Source organism: Ptychodera flava, chromosome 20, assembly GCF_041260155.1.
Source record: "Ptychodera flava strain L36383 chromosome 20, AS_Pfla_20210202, whole genome shotgun sequence".
NCBI lineage: Eukaryota > Metazoa > Hemichordata > Enteropneusta > Ptychoderidae > Ptychodera > Ptychodera flava.
In genome coordinates this window covers 33,070,013-33,087,134 of record NC_091947.1, presented here as the reverse complement: position 1 = coordinate 33,087,134, position 17,122 = coordinate 33,070,013, and the positions used below count along the sequence as shown (strand labels likewise).

General features: G+C 38.4%; 1 protein-coding gene across 1 annotated transcript; it reads left to right on the top strand.

The window, feature by feature from the left end:
• Positions 1 to 13,049: 13,049 nt before the first annotated feature.
• LOC139120715 (para-nitrobenzyl esterase-like) lies at positions 13,050 to 17,083 on the top strand. The gene is made up of 3 exons (XM_070685251.1): positions 13,050 to 14,194; positions 15,307 to 15,393; positions 15,809 to 17,083. The coding sequence occupies exons 1-3, from the start codon at positions 13,105 to 13,107 to the stop codon at positions 16,330 to 16,332; spliced, it is 1,701 nt and encodes a 566-aa protein (XP_070541352.1). The 5' UTR covers positions 13,050 to 13,104; the 3' UTR covers positions 16,333 to 17,083.
• Positions 17,084 to 17,122: the final 39 nt, after the last annotated feature.

Below are 17,122 nucleotides of genomic sequence, written 5' to 3'. Positions count from 1 at the left end.
CTACCAAAGAAGACATGCAATTCCAGGCACTGATGCAGAAGGCAATTGTGCATTTTGGTAGAGAAGGAGTGATGCCGCCAGAGTTGAACTGGCCGGAAAAGCCAGATGGTATGGCACTTATTGGCAGTGAAATGGTCGTTCAAGAAGATTACCACCAGGAAGAGTGCAAATTCTGGATGGATAATGGATTTTACCCATACTCATGGAAGTATTAATGCTGTGAGGGCTGGGTTACTACTGTCTAATATTTGAGATAATTTGCGAAATTTACTGAATTTGGCACTGATTTACATATTGATGTGAAACATATCCCGGTGACATTATGCGAAGACAACTCTACGATCACGTGACACATGGAAGAAGTCTAAGTACGGCGTGGAGAAAGATAAGTACGATCAATGGGTGGCAGTGTATAGTTGAAGTACATTAGTTTAGTCATTGGGTTTCTCATTTTGTTTGAATATTGAGGTTGATAATCTTTCCTTACCAAAAACAATTTATTTTTTGTTGATTTACACTTCGGTTTTGACCATTATAATTCAGCTTGATGACTTGAGTTGGCATCTTTTGATATTGCCATTACTTTGTTCAACAGTCACAGGTTGTGCACATAGCCTGATACTAAACGTAATATCCAGTTTTATTGTTGACAAGTGAATTCAAGACTGAATTTAAGTTCGGACGAGAATTTTATTCGTCAATATAACATATTCAACTGCCAAGGCTGACACTTAGCATTCCAACTTTCTCTATCCACTAGATAGGGAGCAGAGGAAAATGTACTTACTGCTTTGACGAAAATAGTGAAAGAAGTATCAAAGTTACCGCTGCTGTCCCTATATCGTGTAGTCGTTGCTTGCAAAGTTGCTGAAGAATATATCATGGTGATCGGAGAGTGACACAATGTAATACGTGCCACCTATCAATTACACAAAATTACAGAAACAATGCAAAAATATATAGCAAGATTCCGAAAAATACATCGTCAACATAGCGGCATCGAGAAATAGGGACACTCCGATGAATACAGGCGAAATCAAAATAGATACCGGAAAAATAAAAGGGGAATAAAATATAACCATAAAAGCCAGAAATTGCTTCGGCCCAAAAACACACATAAATACTTTTATTAACAGAGGTTTGCAAAATGAACTTCCCAACAAAAATGGGATAATAAGTTTGACTCTCACGTCATTCAGGTATTGGTTCTGATTAAATGTTTCTGCAATTTCAAAAACCAAAGATTAAGCAATAAAAACGGGAAAAACTTGTAAATTACGATTTCCTCAAAATGAACGCGGGGAACACATCGGTATAAGGAAAGCTAAAGACCAATAAAACGTAACGAAAATGGGGAAAACTGTTGAGATAGGTGTAAAAAAAGATAAAAACAAACCTGTGATGTCTTCCCTTTAGAAAAAAAATACTGGTTTTTCCCATGATTCATCCTTCAAAACTGTACAGAAAGTTCATAACGATTCGGATGGACTAATAATCTTTATGGCCCTTTTGCGGCCCAAGGTCGTACGGCGGAAGAGCCCGAGCGTGCGAGGACCCGTTCGCCGTGCGACCAAGGGCCGGGTCTGTATCACACACCGGGCCGGGGCGTGATACGTTAAAGCTTAAAAAATGCATGGATGTGAGGGCGCTTCCCCCATAGCATTTCACAGGCACGTGAATGTAGGTATATGATCATATATGAAAGGTGTTCATACATCTTGTGATATGTGCATGTTTGAAAATAGTAATTCTGCTGCTGGTCATAAAGAGGGATAATCGCGGAAAAATTATATCATCCATGAGGCGTCAGCAGTGGAAGAAAATCAAGAGGGCCTTCAATATTTGAATACGAGCACCACCGCAATTGCCTTCACCGGCTACATCCGAATACCACTATTATGTACTGATCAGCTAGCTATTAGCTGAGATTGGATTGTCGACACGTTGTTGCTGAGCTCAGTTTTCTCCATTTTGACTTCCCGAAGATTGATAGAAAATGGAATTTCTTAGTAGTAAGTATTTCTTGCACATAGTTTGGTGACATAGTACGGACTTGAATTAAGGCTACTTATTATGGAGTTTACCGATACAGGTAAACGTTGGATGCATGCATGGAAGTATCCGTTTTTCACCCTCAAACGTTTTCAATCTCAATTCTCTATTATGTGTATCTTTAACCTTCAAAAGGAGGAAAGATCTTGAAATAAAAGGTTTAAAGTTTGCGACAAAGGCGGAAGCGGAATGTCCGCCTAATAATATCGTAGTCCACATCTTCGGATTTATTTGGAAGTTTCCTGGCGGAAGCATTTCAGCGATAAAGCCGAGGTGTAGATATCACTTGTTCAACGTATTTCAGTTCTTCATCCTTTGAGTTAAACCCCCTTCATCGACCCAACACTGCATATAACACCATATTGTGCCAAATGATTACGACACGCTAAAGTTTGCCGCTTAGAGGCCAAGGCCGCTGAGGTGTGACACTGGGAATGCAAAAAGAAATGAGTTGTAAGTGCCATTGGCAGTTTATGGACTCATAGACCCTGGAGCTCAAGATTCTATGACGGACCCTACATGAGACATCGACAGCTGGTTTTGTGCACTGCAGTACTTCGTCAATTGGTGGAATTTTAAAATGTAATTTTTGTGACATCTTCAAGGACCGTCGTTCCCAATTTCATTTACAAAAGCAATGAAATATTGCATTTCAGACGTATAGAGTGATGGACAACTTTATATAAGCTGTATTATTACATAAAGTGAACTTTTATCCTTGGTATTGTAACAAGGGCATCAAACTTGAGACACTTCAACAATAAATATCAAATACGAAGTATTCAACATGCATGACATCCTCATCAAACACAGTTCTTAAGCAACTGTGCAAATAAAACAAAAGATATGAAAGTATAATAAAATAATAATAAAACTGCACAACAAACACGACAATAAAAAAGAACAAAAATAAACGCAAGACCATAAATTGAATGTAAAGAAACCTAAAATGTCTAAATCAATTTAAAGTTCACACTATTGAAAAGTATAAATCAACCAGTTCCTCCTTTAAGGTAATATGCACCTCGAAAGTGAAAGACTTAAACTTTTGCTCTAACTTTCCTCAAGGGATCTTTCAATCATTCTCTTTCAAAATCAAGAATAAAAATAGGGGGTCACCGTGCAAATTTTGGTACTAGAGAAACAAATTACCCAAGATTTACCGATATTAGAAATTCAAAATGGCCGCCATCCCAGTGTTAACTCTCAGTATGAAGAAAAATAAAAATTTTGGAATTTCGAAAAACTAAGCCGGTGAAAAGTTTTCTTTCACCAGGAGCTTTAAAATGAATCCCCACATGTGGTATATCAGAAGAGAATTGTAAAAGTTTGAGAGTCCGAATGTCTGTCCCCGAGGTGCGTTCTCCTTTAAGCGTAAGGCAGTTCCCCCTAAGTGTCCAAATCCCAAAGCTCTTAGCCCCCCTCCCCTAAATAGCGCCAATGTCGCTGAAGCAAAACTGACTGTGATTGAAAGTCGATTTATGTCATACGCGTAACCAGGATTTACAACAAAGGGATCTGACGTAATGTGAGAGCCAGCCCAATCGGAACACCTATTATCCAGGCACAACCGAATTCCGTCACTCTGGCGACTCTAATGTTTAACACAAAGTCTCCAGATATAAAACCACACGAACATATCGAATCTAATTGGATATCTTTCTCACTATAAATGTTGTACGCATTACCAAAAGCCTTCAAAAATACTGCAGAAACATGACGATTTGTCGGATCATGGAGCGTGTTGTAATCTGTGACTTCGCATTAAACCAACAAAAATGAAAAGATGACATCTCTAACATATCTAACTTAGTACGAATCAAGAAAAGAAAATACCCAACGTGGTATACGCAGGACTTGATTTGTTTACTCAAGGAAAAAGAGCAAGCTCGCAAAAATACCGGCTTCATTGAATCCTGCAGACTATTCTCGTTTCTCGCGTAAGCGTGCTGAATTTAAATTACTACGTAATTCTATTTACGAAGACCACTTACTTGAGCTGCAAAATTCAATCAGCGCAAATAGTAAATGTTTTTGGTCTTTCGTTAATAGTAAGCATAATACTAGGTCATCTCCCTCTACTGTTAATTATAAGGGTACTTTGGCTGAAAATTCAAAAGATATTTCTAAACTTTTTAACCATGATTATTTTCAATCCATTTTTACTAAAGATAATGTGACAGATTTACCAGAATGTAATCAGTACTCTTGCAATGTTCTTAACACTTTCGACATATCAGCTGATCAATTACTAGCTGCATTGAAAGAGATCGAGCCGACGAAAGCGTGTGGTCCTGATGGCATTTCAGGAATTATTTTAAAGAACTGCGCTGAAGAGCTGTCTGTTCCTCTTACAATTATATTTAATAGGTCTTTGCAACAGGGTGTTTTTCCAGCTATTTTCAAGCGTGCAAACGTTGTCCCTATTTTTAAAGCTGGGGACCGAACTGAGGTTGGAAATTACAGACCAATCTCACTTTTGCCCTTATTCAGTAAGATTTTTGAGAAAGTAGTGTACAATAATCTTGTTAATCATGTTAAATCTGTCATATGTGAAAGCCAACATGGGTTTGTCAGCGGCCGTTCGACCACGACAAATCTGATATCTTATATAATTATATCAGCACAGTGATGGACAAAGGAGGGCAGGTTGACTCTATTTACTTGGATTTTTCAAAAGCTTTTGACTCGGTCGACCACACTTTATTAATTCATAAACTTCAGTCATATGGTATAGGTGGTAATCTGTTAACCTGGCTCTCCACATATCTTGAATGTCGTTTACAAAGGGTAGCTTTTGACGGGGAACTGTCATCATGGGGACATGTCACATCAGGTGTACCCCAAGGGTCTATTTTGGGTCCGCTCCTTTTTGTACTTTATATCAATGACATGTTTGAATGCATGAACCATGCAAATTTATCTTTGTATGCTGACGATTCCAAGTTATTTATGGCCATTACTGATATGTCCGATTGCATCAAACTACAACAAGATATCAACCAGGTTGTGAAGTGGACGAGCAAATGGAAGTTGTCATTAAATGTTAAAAAATGTTCATGTATTTCATTCACTTTGAAAAAAAACGTCAAAATATTTCCTTACAGATGTGCTAAGCAAACTATTTTGACTCGCACCAACTTTGTAAAAGACCTTGGTGTATTTTTAACTTAACTGGAGTATGCACATTAACCATGTTGTTTCAAAGGCTTTTAAAATGCTTGGATTTATCAAGCGTTCTTGTAAATATTTTAATAGCATCAAAGTTTTAAAAACATTGTATGTCTCCTACGTCAGAAGCCACGTTGAATACTGCTCACCCATCTGGTCCCCTCATCAATTATATTTAATAAAGAAATTAGAAAGAGTCCAAATAAAATTTATCAAGTATCTTTGTTTCCGTTCATCGATGGCTTACTCAAGGGCTCTGTATAGTAACCTATGTTATGAATTTCGCCTTCCCACATTGGAGAACAGGCGAAAATTTTTAGACACTCTTTTTCTTTATAAAATCCTTCACTCAGTTTATAGTGTACCAGATGTTCTTGCACAGATTCATTTTAACGTTCCTGCTTTTACATTGCGTCGTGCTGTTCTTTTTAGACCAGTGTCAGCACGTACGAATATCTTGAAACACTCATTTTTATCACGATCTCAGACATATTTTAATTCTATCTGTAACAAGCAAAATTTAGATATTTTTAATAACTTCAGTAATTTTCGTCATGGATTATGTAAGATCCTTTTTTCTGAATAATTACTTTTATCTGGATGTATTTCTGTGTATCTTTCGCATTATTGCTGTTTTTTGGTTTTTTCTTATGTGAATTCTCCTGTCTGTTTGTTTACGTTGTAACTGTTATATATTTTTCGTTTTTGTATTATATTTTTATTTTCAAACGAGCCTGTTATTGGGGCAACCTGTTGGTTCGAGATAAAATAAAATAAAATAAAAAAATAAAAAAAAAATAAGTTTTTCTCTTTTTATGAGCACCAGAGCAAATCAAACTGAGTTTTCTCGCATATATGACTCGACTGACCAACTGCCAAGAAATCGAGGATGGACATGAAACTTTCACTGGGGATAGATTTTGCCCTAATGCTTATGATGAAATGTAATCTAGATTTTTTGGTCCAGGCGCAATGGTCAGTTTAAAAATTAAAAGTTTGACTTTCGCCCTTGAGCGAAAGTCAAACTTTTAACTATTAAGGAAGAGTAGGCCACTGCTCTGCGCGGAGTTTCGGGAGTATTTCTGTCTGAGAAACCACCTACGTTGCACATTCCGTGCATCAGATAAAACTGAAAATTAATTGTTAATAATGTATGCAGCGACGGAATATTCTTTGACTGGATTTACGATTTTAGTTACCAATTTATACATATAGAAACTTTAGCCTCAGGACGAACCGTCACTGCATCTGAAACTGGTCTATTTACCTGCTTCGATTTTTTTCACTCCAAATCCCCTTTTTTGTCTACAACTTATATATATATATATATTATATATATATATATATATATATATATATATATATATATATATATATATATATATATATATATATATATATCCTTTTTTTAATTTTTAATTTTAAAGTTTCACTCGAAATGTCATAAGATAAGAGAAAATCAATCGAGTTTCCCCACAATCTTCGGTATCACAAGTACGGGTATTTGAATGTCGGATGGCGGCGATATGAATGACAGATGCGCTAAATCTAGAGGCGACAAATTTCCCGTACTTAAAGTGCGACGATTGGAACTTCATTCAATGGGTAGCCGGGGACGGGTATACCGAAAAGAGGTTGAAAATTTCCCGTACAAAAAGCGCGTATATCGCAATCGTTGTCAACGGGCTGCAGACCACAGGTGTGCCCGGAAAAGGGTCGTCATTTTCCATACCAAAGGATGTGGATTGGAATGGCCGACGGCGGGCAGTCAGCGAATGCTTTACCCGATAAAGGATCAGCAATCTGCCGTACCTAAGGTCCGTGAAATTGAATACTCTGACTGGGCAGCTTGCGACAAGTGCCCGATAAACAGCTGACTATCTTCCGTACTTTAAGTGCGGAAATTGCATTGGTCATAAACGGGCGGAAGCCGACAAGTATGCCGCTGCAGCACTACCAATCTCCCGTCAGAAAAGTTAATAAAAAAGACAAAAATGTACAAATTTTACACTGCGTCTACATTTGCCGTAGATGGAACTATCAATACACGCAAAACATCAATTTAGATTGATTTTCTTTTTTAAACGAAATTTACCTTTCAATGAGTCAGCAAAAATTAAATGGCGGAAATGCCTATTGATAAGTGGGACTAGCACGGTTCCATGAGGATTTTAATTGTCTTCCCTGAGGCAGTTGACGGCCGTGATGATAGAAGCTTCAGAATGTCTCGTACTGCTTCTGAGTGGTCAAACTAAGTCTTTACAGAACGGATGTACGTTGCCGAGTATCGGGATTAGGCGATGAATGTACTGGATAAAGGTTTGGCAATACCGACCACTAAAATTGCCGAGGACTAGAAAGTCGGGCGACGGTAATTGGCGATGCGATTGTCTGTGGATATATCAACCACAGTTTCTTGCTGTCTCCCTACAGCATGGCATGCTCAAACACACAATATTTAGTTTGTCGACAAAGCCTGTATATATAAATATGTATTAGGTTATCAAATCGTAAAGGAATGTTCATGCTGTTCTGGATCAGGATTAAGGGGAACTTCAGACCACAGTACACGTAGATGGAGTAAATATATATCAGGCGACACAGGATTTAACGTTGCGCTCGAAACTTTTATTTCCCCAGGTCAGCCTGATGGCTGCCTGGGGCAACCCTTAGCTCCGAGAGCGCTAGCCTGGAGGCTCACTCCAAGGCTCCCAAGTCTCTTTCAATTTACAATACTTTGTCGACAAGAAAACTTGCCAACGCTAGTTTCACAATGATTACTACGTAGTATGCATGAGACATGTCAAAACACCATTGTTTTAAATCCAAGCTGTGAAAATATGAAAAGCTATACTTAACAGCTACAGTTCTGATAAAAGTCCGACTACATTGTCTTTCTATTGTCCAACCTTGCGTGAGACATTTCATGCATAATCATAGGAATTCACGAGACACGCGGGTGCTGGAATGCGCTGCCATTGAATTTAAACAGAAGAGACTTGAAAATGTAAATTTGCCGCCAATTTTGAAGAATAACACCTCCGGTAAATCGTGGGAATTCAAGCCCAAGTGGCGAAATGTTGAAATTTGGCGAATTACTAGAATGAAGATTTACAGTAACCGGTGCAAATTATAGAAACATGACATCGTTCTTTCTCCCACAAAGGCTTGCCCTCAAGCCTTATAAAAGGTGTCTCAAATATGGATTAGAATACAAAAATATTACATTTACACAAAATACACAAGGAAAGTACAGAATTTCAGAAGAACATAAAGTGGAAAGTACAATTTTTTGTTTGTAATTAGAAACATGACATCGTTATTTGAAAATAATCGAATAATGTATGTGTTGCAGTGCTGATATAGGCAATGTCCGCGGTTATGTTTGTGATCAAAAGTTTCTCCCAGTGAGATCCGTTTCTAGAACAATTTCGATTACCATATTGACGATGTTCAAATTAAAAACTAACTATTCAACCCCCAACCCCCAACCCTTCGTATCGGAGACGTCTTACGCGTAGCACTGCAGCGTCGGTAATTCTCGTAGCTCTATAATTATCTTCACTTGATAAAAAACACTCCCAACCACCAAACCAACCCGCGTAGATGAGGCTTCGTATAAAATAAAGACAAACGAGTAAAAATAATTAGATTTCTCTGTTGAACAATATCAATATTTGAAATTAAAGCGAGTCTGCTATACTAACTATTTGACCACAAAAACCCCTCGAACAATTGTCAAAATCAGTTCGCAGACAAAACACGCAGTTCAAACGATCATATACAGTTCTCTTGTTCAACTTCGACAAATCTCGAATCTGCTCACCCTTCAAAATGTTAATACTGTTATCTTCTCATGGTTGATCTACCTTGACGTATTCTTCGCTATCTTCCTTGGGTTGAATGATTCATCTTGCCTTTGTAAATATCACCTTCTTCTGTAATTTTTTCGCTCTGAATTCTGCATTCTCCATCCTTTATGTCATCCGCGGAATTTCACTCAGGTGTCCGGGAGCAACTCGCCTTTCACAGATCTATCGGGATCCATTCCGCTTTGCTGTGAGAGGCTTCGTTTTCTTTGTTTTCGGGGAATCATGCAGCTCAGATTTTGGTAGAACGACTCGCTTTGCAGCTCGGGGCTCGACCAAACACCACATTTGGTCGATATTGCAACCGGGTTTTAGTTCTCCACCATATCAAATCGTAAAGGAATGTTCATGCTGTTCTGGATCAGGATTAAGGGGGAACTTCAGACCACAGTACACGTAGATGGAGTAAATATATATCAGGCGACACAGGATTTAACGTTGCGCTCGAAACTTTATTTCCCCAGGTCAGCCTGATGGCTGCCTGGGGCAACCCTTAGCTCCGAGAGCGCTAGCCTGGAGGCTCACTCCAAGGCTCCAAAGTCTCTTTCAAATTTACAATACTTTGTCGACAAGAAAACTTGCCAACGCTAGTTTCACAATGATTATACGTAGTATGCATGAGACATGTCAAAAACACCATTGTTTTAAATCCAAGCTGTGAAATATGAAAAGCGATACTTAACAGCTACAGTTCTGATAAAAGTCCGACTACATTGTCTTTCTATTGTCCAACCTTGCGTGAGACATTTCATGCATAATCATAGGAAATTCACGAGACACGCGGATGCTGGAATGCGCTGCCATTGAATTTAAACAGAAGAGATTTGAAAATGTAAATTTGCCGCCAATTTTGAAGAATAACACCTCCGGTAAATCGTGGGAATTCAAGCCCAAGTAGCGAAATGTTGAAATTTGGCGAATTACTAGAATGAAGATTTACAGTAACCGGTGCAAATTATAGAAACATGACAAGATGATCAGTTGTCAGTGATACAAATACATGGTACACATACACAGCTGTGTTGGCAAGCTGAATACTTGACAGTTCAACATGCTGTAGGGAGTAGAACAAGAACGCAGTTGTATAAACTGAACAAAAATATTGTCAAAATATTATCAAAGTTAATACAGCAACTGCCCACTGCAGTGTCACTATTAGATACTGCCCTGCTACTGCAGTGTCACTGTCAGTGCATACCTAAGCAGTGACAGAGATAGCTCTGACTAAGATGTACATGGTGTACATGGTAGGTGAAGAAGAGTTTGGGTCAATTGATGCTCATGACAGTGAAACATGTACACAAGATCAGACCAGAGAGCAACACATGGAAGACCAGGAGACTTGAAAAGTTATCGGGGATTTTTGAATTCTGACATATGAGAAAAATCAAATATTAAAGAAAAAAGATGGGATCACCATGCTAGATTTCTTAATTTTCAAATTCTCGTCATAGAATAATACAAAACTTATTAAGTAAATCTGTGAACATTAAAGACTTAATGAAAGAATATGTGACTAAATGGAATTGTTTATTTTTTAACCAAATTTGCCATTATTACACCCAACATTTCAGAGATTAAAACATTTATTTGATGGAATATTGTAACCTTCCAGTATTGTCAATTTTGAGTAGCATATAATTCATATATGTCTTGTACTTTTGAAACAAAATTTTTGGTAGGTCACTGTGCTCAGTTTTTTACAATATGGCAATTAGCCAGAATTCACAATTTGCCTACTCTCTCATGATCGTCATTTTGTGTGCTCTTCGGCAGGAGCAATTGACATGGCCAAAGTTGGATTAATTCAAGTTGGCTTAGATTGATGAATCCAAAAAGTTCAATGATGCGTTTAAAAATGAATCAATTTAAGAACTTGCCTTAGGAATATGACTTTACAAAGTGCTAATAACAGGTAGTCTTGAACAGCTGCGAGCGGAACGGCGCAATACGTGTTTATTATTTCTGCGTTTACAAATATGTGGGCTGGTGATAGTTGGGGGACTTGAAAATTTTTGATCATATAGAGGGCCAGGGGGGACATTTGAAAATTTTTTAGGGTATTGAAGGGGGAACTGGAAAAAAAAAAGATTTCAATCACGATTCCTCCAGCCCCTCCCCCCAATCGTTATTTGTGAACGCAGCCTAATGGAAAACAATCGTTTGATCGGCGCATATTTTCATGGACTTTAACCCCTTAAATTTGAATTAAATAGTGCCCAAGAGAACAAATACGTCAAATTCTGAGTCGGGGAAACCTGTGGGTGACAAATCGACATAAGAAGGAGAACAGCCGAGCACATCACAAGCTGAAAAATATCATGTTGTCGATGTTAGTACGGGTGCTATGGGCATGCGACATAGATTACGAACACAGGCGTGCTGTTTTCTGGGTAGTTTCTATAAGTGTAGTTTATTCTACGTTTCGACGTTCTCTTCCGTAGCCTTATCACCAAGGTAAGAAACAGAATTATCCGGCCTGCCAAGAAAACTGCACGTTCTAGTCGAAAAATAAACACAAATCCTTCATTGAGTTACCTAGTTAGATGCGGAAAGATCTCGGCTGTCCAAAAAACACACTCATGTCACGATAAAATGACAACTTCAGGAGAAATCTGCCGTGTTTTGACAAACTAGGCATTTCTGGCGTCCAACGTTGTAATAACGCAACTCATTATCATAATTGTACGCCGTCCGCATCGCTGATTGGTCCGTGAGCAACGCCATCAACGGCATCAGACTGAGATGCACCACTTTCTATGTGCAGACACCGGCCATTATGTTAATGAGTTGCGTTATTACAACGGTGGCCATCAGAAACGCCGATGTTGTCAAAACGCGGCAGATTTCTTCGAAAGTTTTCATTTTATCGTGACATGAGTGTGTTTTTTGGACAGCCGAGATCCTTCCGCATCTAACTAGGTAACTCAATGAAGGATTTGTGTTTATTTTTCGACTAGAACGTGCAGTTTTCTTGGCAGGCCGGATAATTCTGTTTCTTACCTTGGTGATTAGGCTACGGAAGAGAACGTCGAAACGTAGAATAAACTACACTTATAGAAACTACCCAGAAAACAGCACGCCTGTGATTACGAAACTGAACTTGGTGACGGTCGATATCGTAATGATATCGGGAAGCGCTCCCTAGAAGGCAAAATCAACATCAACAGTACTGACCTACATGGCAAGTCTCCCCTTGATTTCGATGAATGGGACGGAAATTGCCCCTTTCAATGAACATTCAGAGAAAATACTAGTTAAAGATCGTAGTATTTGCACTTCGTCTTGCCATGGTTGGGAAAAAGCCATTACAATGAAAGAAACACTTGCAACAAGCACGTAGACAAGGATAGGATATAATACTATGACTGGTTCGGGCATCCAGTTGTAGCCGTTGTTCAACATTATTCAAAATCAACAATATTCCTGACAAAGATTGATTAAACCGTTACAAAGACAAGCAGAGAGTATAATTGTTAACTACATATATTAATTAGGATTAATACCTATTATACCTTATATTTTTGCGCATGCGTAATCAGCAATTTGTGGCCTACTCATTCGAGTTATCATGATTAGGCCTATCGAGGGAAATCGATATTGTCTATGGTATATTTACTGTAAATTATATTTACAAACATTGCTACATATAGATCATCGTACTCCTTCGATATCTCATTTAAATTGCAAATTTGGGGATTCTTCTTTCCGTGGTAATCCAGTGCCATGTACTTTGCTAGCTGAGTAGCTGTGCCAAGCAGTTAAATGTATTCCAAGGTCAAAGCCGGTCATGGTAATCGATATGGATGTAACATGCTTATCCAAGAGGGTAAGGCAAATGTAAATATCAAACTACCTAGTAACTACAAATACTCAAAATGCAGGCTATCCTCAACTGCCTCATGGGAGGTTCTGGTTAAAGTCAAACCGAGGTCACACACGTGACGGTAGTTGACCTCGATTCAGAACACGAGACAGCCAGCTAATATAAAGCACGCCAGCAGCATTCAATATGTCTACCTGTATCACCATCGTTGTCGCTGTAAGTATATCGTGTGCCATTGGTTCGATAGCCTCACAAGGCACTACGGAAGAGGATATTGATGTACATATTATCAATGAGCCCAATGTGTGGAAATTTGACTCTTTGAGGGAGAAGCCGTGTGTTGTTGAAACCGATTGCGGAAAGGTAGAAGGTCGATCCAGGCAGGGCGTTCATGTCTTCAAGGGGATACCCTATGCAAAACCACCAATCAGAGAACTGAGATGGAAACCACCTGTTTCCCTGAAACGGAGTGGTGCTTGTTGGTCAGGTACCCTCCAGGCTCTGGGTTTTGGACCGTACTGTTTTCAAAACCATGCAATTTTTGGCATTATAGGAAGTGAAGATTGTCTGTATTTGAACGTCTACACGCCTTCCCTAGACCCGTCAGCTAACCTGCCCGTTATTGTGTGGATTCATGGAGGATATCTCATGTTTTCTGGGTCTGCTGAAGTCGGTTACCATCCCAACGAAACAACTGTCATTGACACAGGTTTGGTGTATGTATCATTCAATTACAGGCTAAACGGATTTGGGTTTCTGGCTCTAGATATTTTAGCAGAACAGTCAGAGACCAATACATCTGGAAATTTTGGGTTTATGGATCAAATACTTGTACTGGAATGGGTAAGGGATAATATCAAAAACTTTGGTGGCAATCCTGATCTTGTGACTATATTTGGGCACAGTTCTGGTGGTACTTCCGTAATGACACTGTCTGTGTCTCCACTTGCTGAGGGACTTTTCCATCGTGGCTGGATGTCGAGCGCTTCTCCTAATTTTCAAATAACCCTGGAAGAGGCTTCTAAGGCTAATTTGGTGTTCCTAGAGAGATCCAACTGTAGCGACATCGAGTGCATTTATTCCCTTGCCCCCGAACAAGTTCTACATGCTATTCCCACCGATGTCTATCCCTATTGGGGCAGTGTAAACTCTATGGATCTTCCTATCAAAGACTTACTCGACGGTGCACTGTGTATTGTTGATGGTGTGGTCGTTCCTCTTGATCCATTGACGGCTTGGAAGGAAGGCAAAGCTCATGATATGCCGTTGGTCATAGGTAGGCCACTTGATTTAGACACGATGTGCGAGCACTTAAAGTTTACCTAATTTCAAATATTATTAGATGTACCTTTCCATTTAGACATAGGGGTAGTGAGATAATAGAGGGCTCTGGTGTAAATTACAATTTACTTTACTTTTACTTTGTAACTCTAACTACCCTCTGAAAATAAAAAAAAATAAAAAAGTATAATAATAATAATAGGTAGACAAGACATACATCTATTATAAGTGCAGTGTACAAATTGATAAATTTAGGACTTTTAAATAATTATAATAGCTAATAATCATGTTTGAGTGATGATAAGGTCAAAGGGTTATCATTCCAAGTCAGACAGAGCACCAGATTTCATGTGGGAGTGCAGTGGAGCAGAGGTCATGCGAATGATGATTTTGATCAAGTTGAGATAATAGAAGGACTGTTGTTGGTTCCGTTTTAATCCTAAATATGAAGGTATTTGCTCACGTTTGCTTGAGGAAAATGTAAATTTTCAATCAAGAGAAAAAGTCCTCAACGTATATATCATGACATCAGGGCGTGCAACAACCTGAAATGTATCCATCCATAACAAGTATATGAATGATAAGCGGCCATTCTCCGTAGAGAGAATTTGATATATTAAATATTATGAAAGCCTAATTTCCCTTCTACTCAGTGACACAAAATTAATACCAAATCGCTGTGAATTTTCAAAATTTGTAAACTCTCATGTGATAAAATGGTGTTTTAATGACAATTTCAGGTATAACACGATTGGAACTATATTTGGGATAATTGGATATTGAACTAATGTCGGTTTAATCTGCAAATATAAGCTCATCTGCTTTTGTCTTTCAGCAATGCACTTGTTTTTAGGAGTAATTTGTAATATTGCAACATTCAACTATAGGGCACCCAACACTTTTGAGAAATTTGAAAATCCAATTCTTCCAAGCTAGTTCCAATCGTGTTGTATCTGGGTTGGATTTTCGAACGATTACTATACAGTAATTGAATAACAATTGGATATTTTGATTACAATTTGAGTTGGAAGTTTAGATTCCTGCTTTAGACATGCACTCCAGTTAGGCAATGGATTATTGCCACTGAATTTCTCCATTGTTATATAGGTACAACCACTCAAGAAACTGACTTCATGCCGTTTACGACAGAGATTCGGAACTGGTCATGGGATCAATATAAAAGTCACGTGGCAGGTGAGACCACAAAGAGAGACAGTAGACATTTACACATGACAGAAAAAATCCCACAAGTATTGAAAACAAAGATAATACTTCACCCTCGTCATATTTACAATCGGTGTACTGACTATTTGGATGATGGTAAAGGCCGAACACGTACCACTCTCTCCGGTGTATTCAGGTATCCAATGTTGTTTATCGTAAACTTGCATATTCTCAAACGCAGTCAAGGGTTTTAGATTGAAGAAGTAGAATTCGTTTTTTTTTTGTCTACAGAACAAATTTCAATTAAGCTGAAACACACACACACACACACACAAACCGTGTAAGGAAGTTCTTGGTGAATCAAAAATATATGTGTTAGCTTGGTAAATCTTAAAAACGTAATTGTCATTAAATGACTGTTTGATGTTTCCTTTTTTATCAATAGAAAGGCTTGATCCATTCGGCAAAAACATCACAAAGCGAGCCATGTTGCTTTACCCTTACGACGAGACAAAGGATACACCTGAGTTGACCTTCACAACGATGGCCAGTGATATTCAAGCCACGTGTGGAAATTCATTGCTCGCCGAACATGCTGCCCTATCATTGAAATCACCTGTGTATCGCTATGTCACCACCTGGTGGCCTTCTGAACCGTTTTCGTACGTAGGGATTCCATGGGAAGCTCGTTATGCCTTCCATATGTCGGACACTTTCGCATTCTTCGGGTTTCTTCCTTACTACATCTCCAATCCTACCAAAGAAGACATGCAATTCCAGGCACTGATGCAGAAGGCAATTGCGTATTTCGCTAAAGAGGGCGTGATGCCGCCAGAGTTGAACTGGCCGGAAAAGCCAGATGGTATGGCACTTATTGGCAATGAAATGGTCATTCAAGAAGATTACCACAAGGAAGAGTGCAAATTCTGGATGGACAATGGATTTTTTATTTACTCATGGAAGAATTAATTCTTAGGGTTCTGTATATCTCATTTTTTGAATTTATATGGCATATATTTCGCGGATCCTATCATCAATTTAAATACGCCGTTTCAAAGCATTTCTTGAGATCACATATATTCAAAGGAAAGTCTATTTATGTTGTACAACCAGTTTTGCGTGGACAATGGAACAATACTATAGAATTAGGACATTATATTATCTACTTTGGATGTATAGCTTTTAGTTGCACTTCCTTTTTCATTTAATGCTGCCAAGAGACGAGATAATTTTTGACTAAATATCATTTTTTATTAATGTTGCTCGATTTGAATGCTAGCATCTATCAACGGGCCTTGAGAATTGTGCTGTGCACTAAGGTTACTGCGAAGTTATGGTCTATGGCTGCACTTACTTCAGTCAACTCTCATGTAGGATTAATAACATAACAAAATAATCCCAACAATGAGACAAGACAACCTTATACCAAGCACATGTACGTCGAGGATGACAGAGTCGAGGATGACGTAGTTCTAAAGATGAAGAGAAATTTTATTTTTAATTTTAGGTAACAACTTTTAAAATGATCATTGAAAACCATCAAAATAAAATGGTTGGATGTGTAAAAATAGTAAAACCAATCCAACAGATAAACATTCAACTTGGAATGCGACAAACCTAATGGATATAAACAAATGTCCGGCGAAAATGAATAATCTAATACAGTAGTTTTAAATTTTGACTAATAAAAGAATATTTCGTTAAGAGCGGGCAAAAGGAAGCGTGACTGAGGGTGAAAATTCAAACTCGTTATTACTGA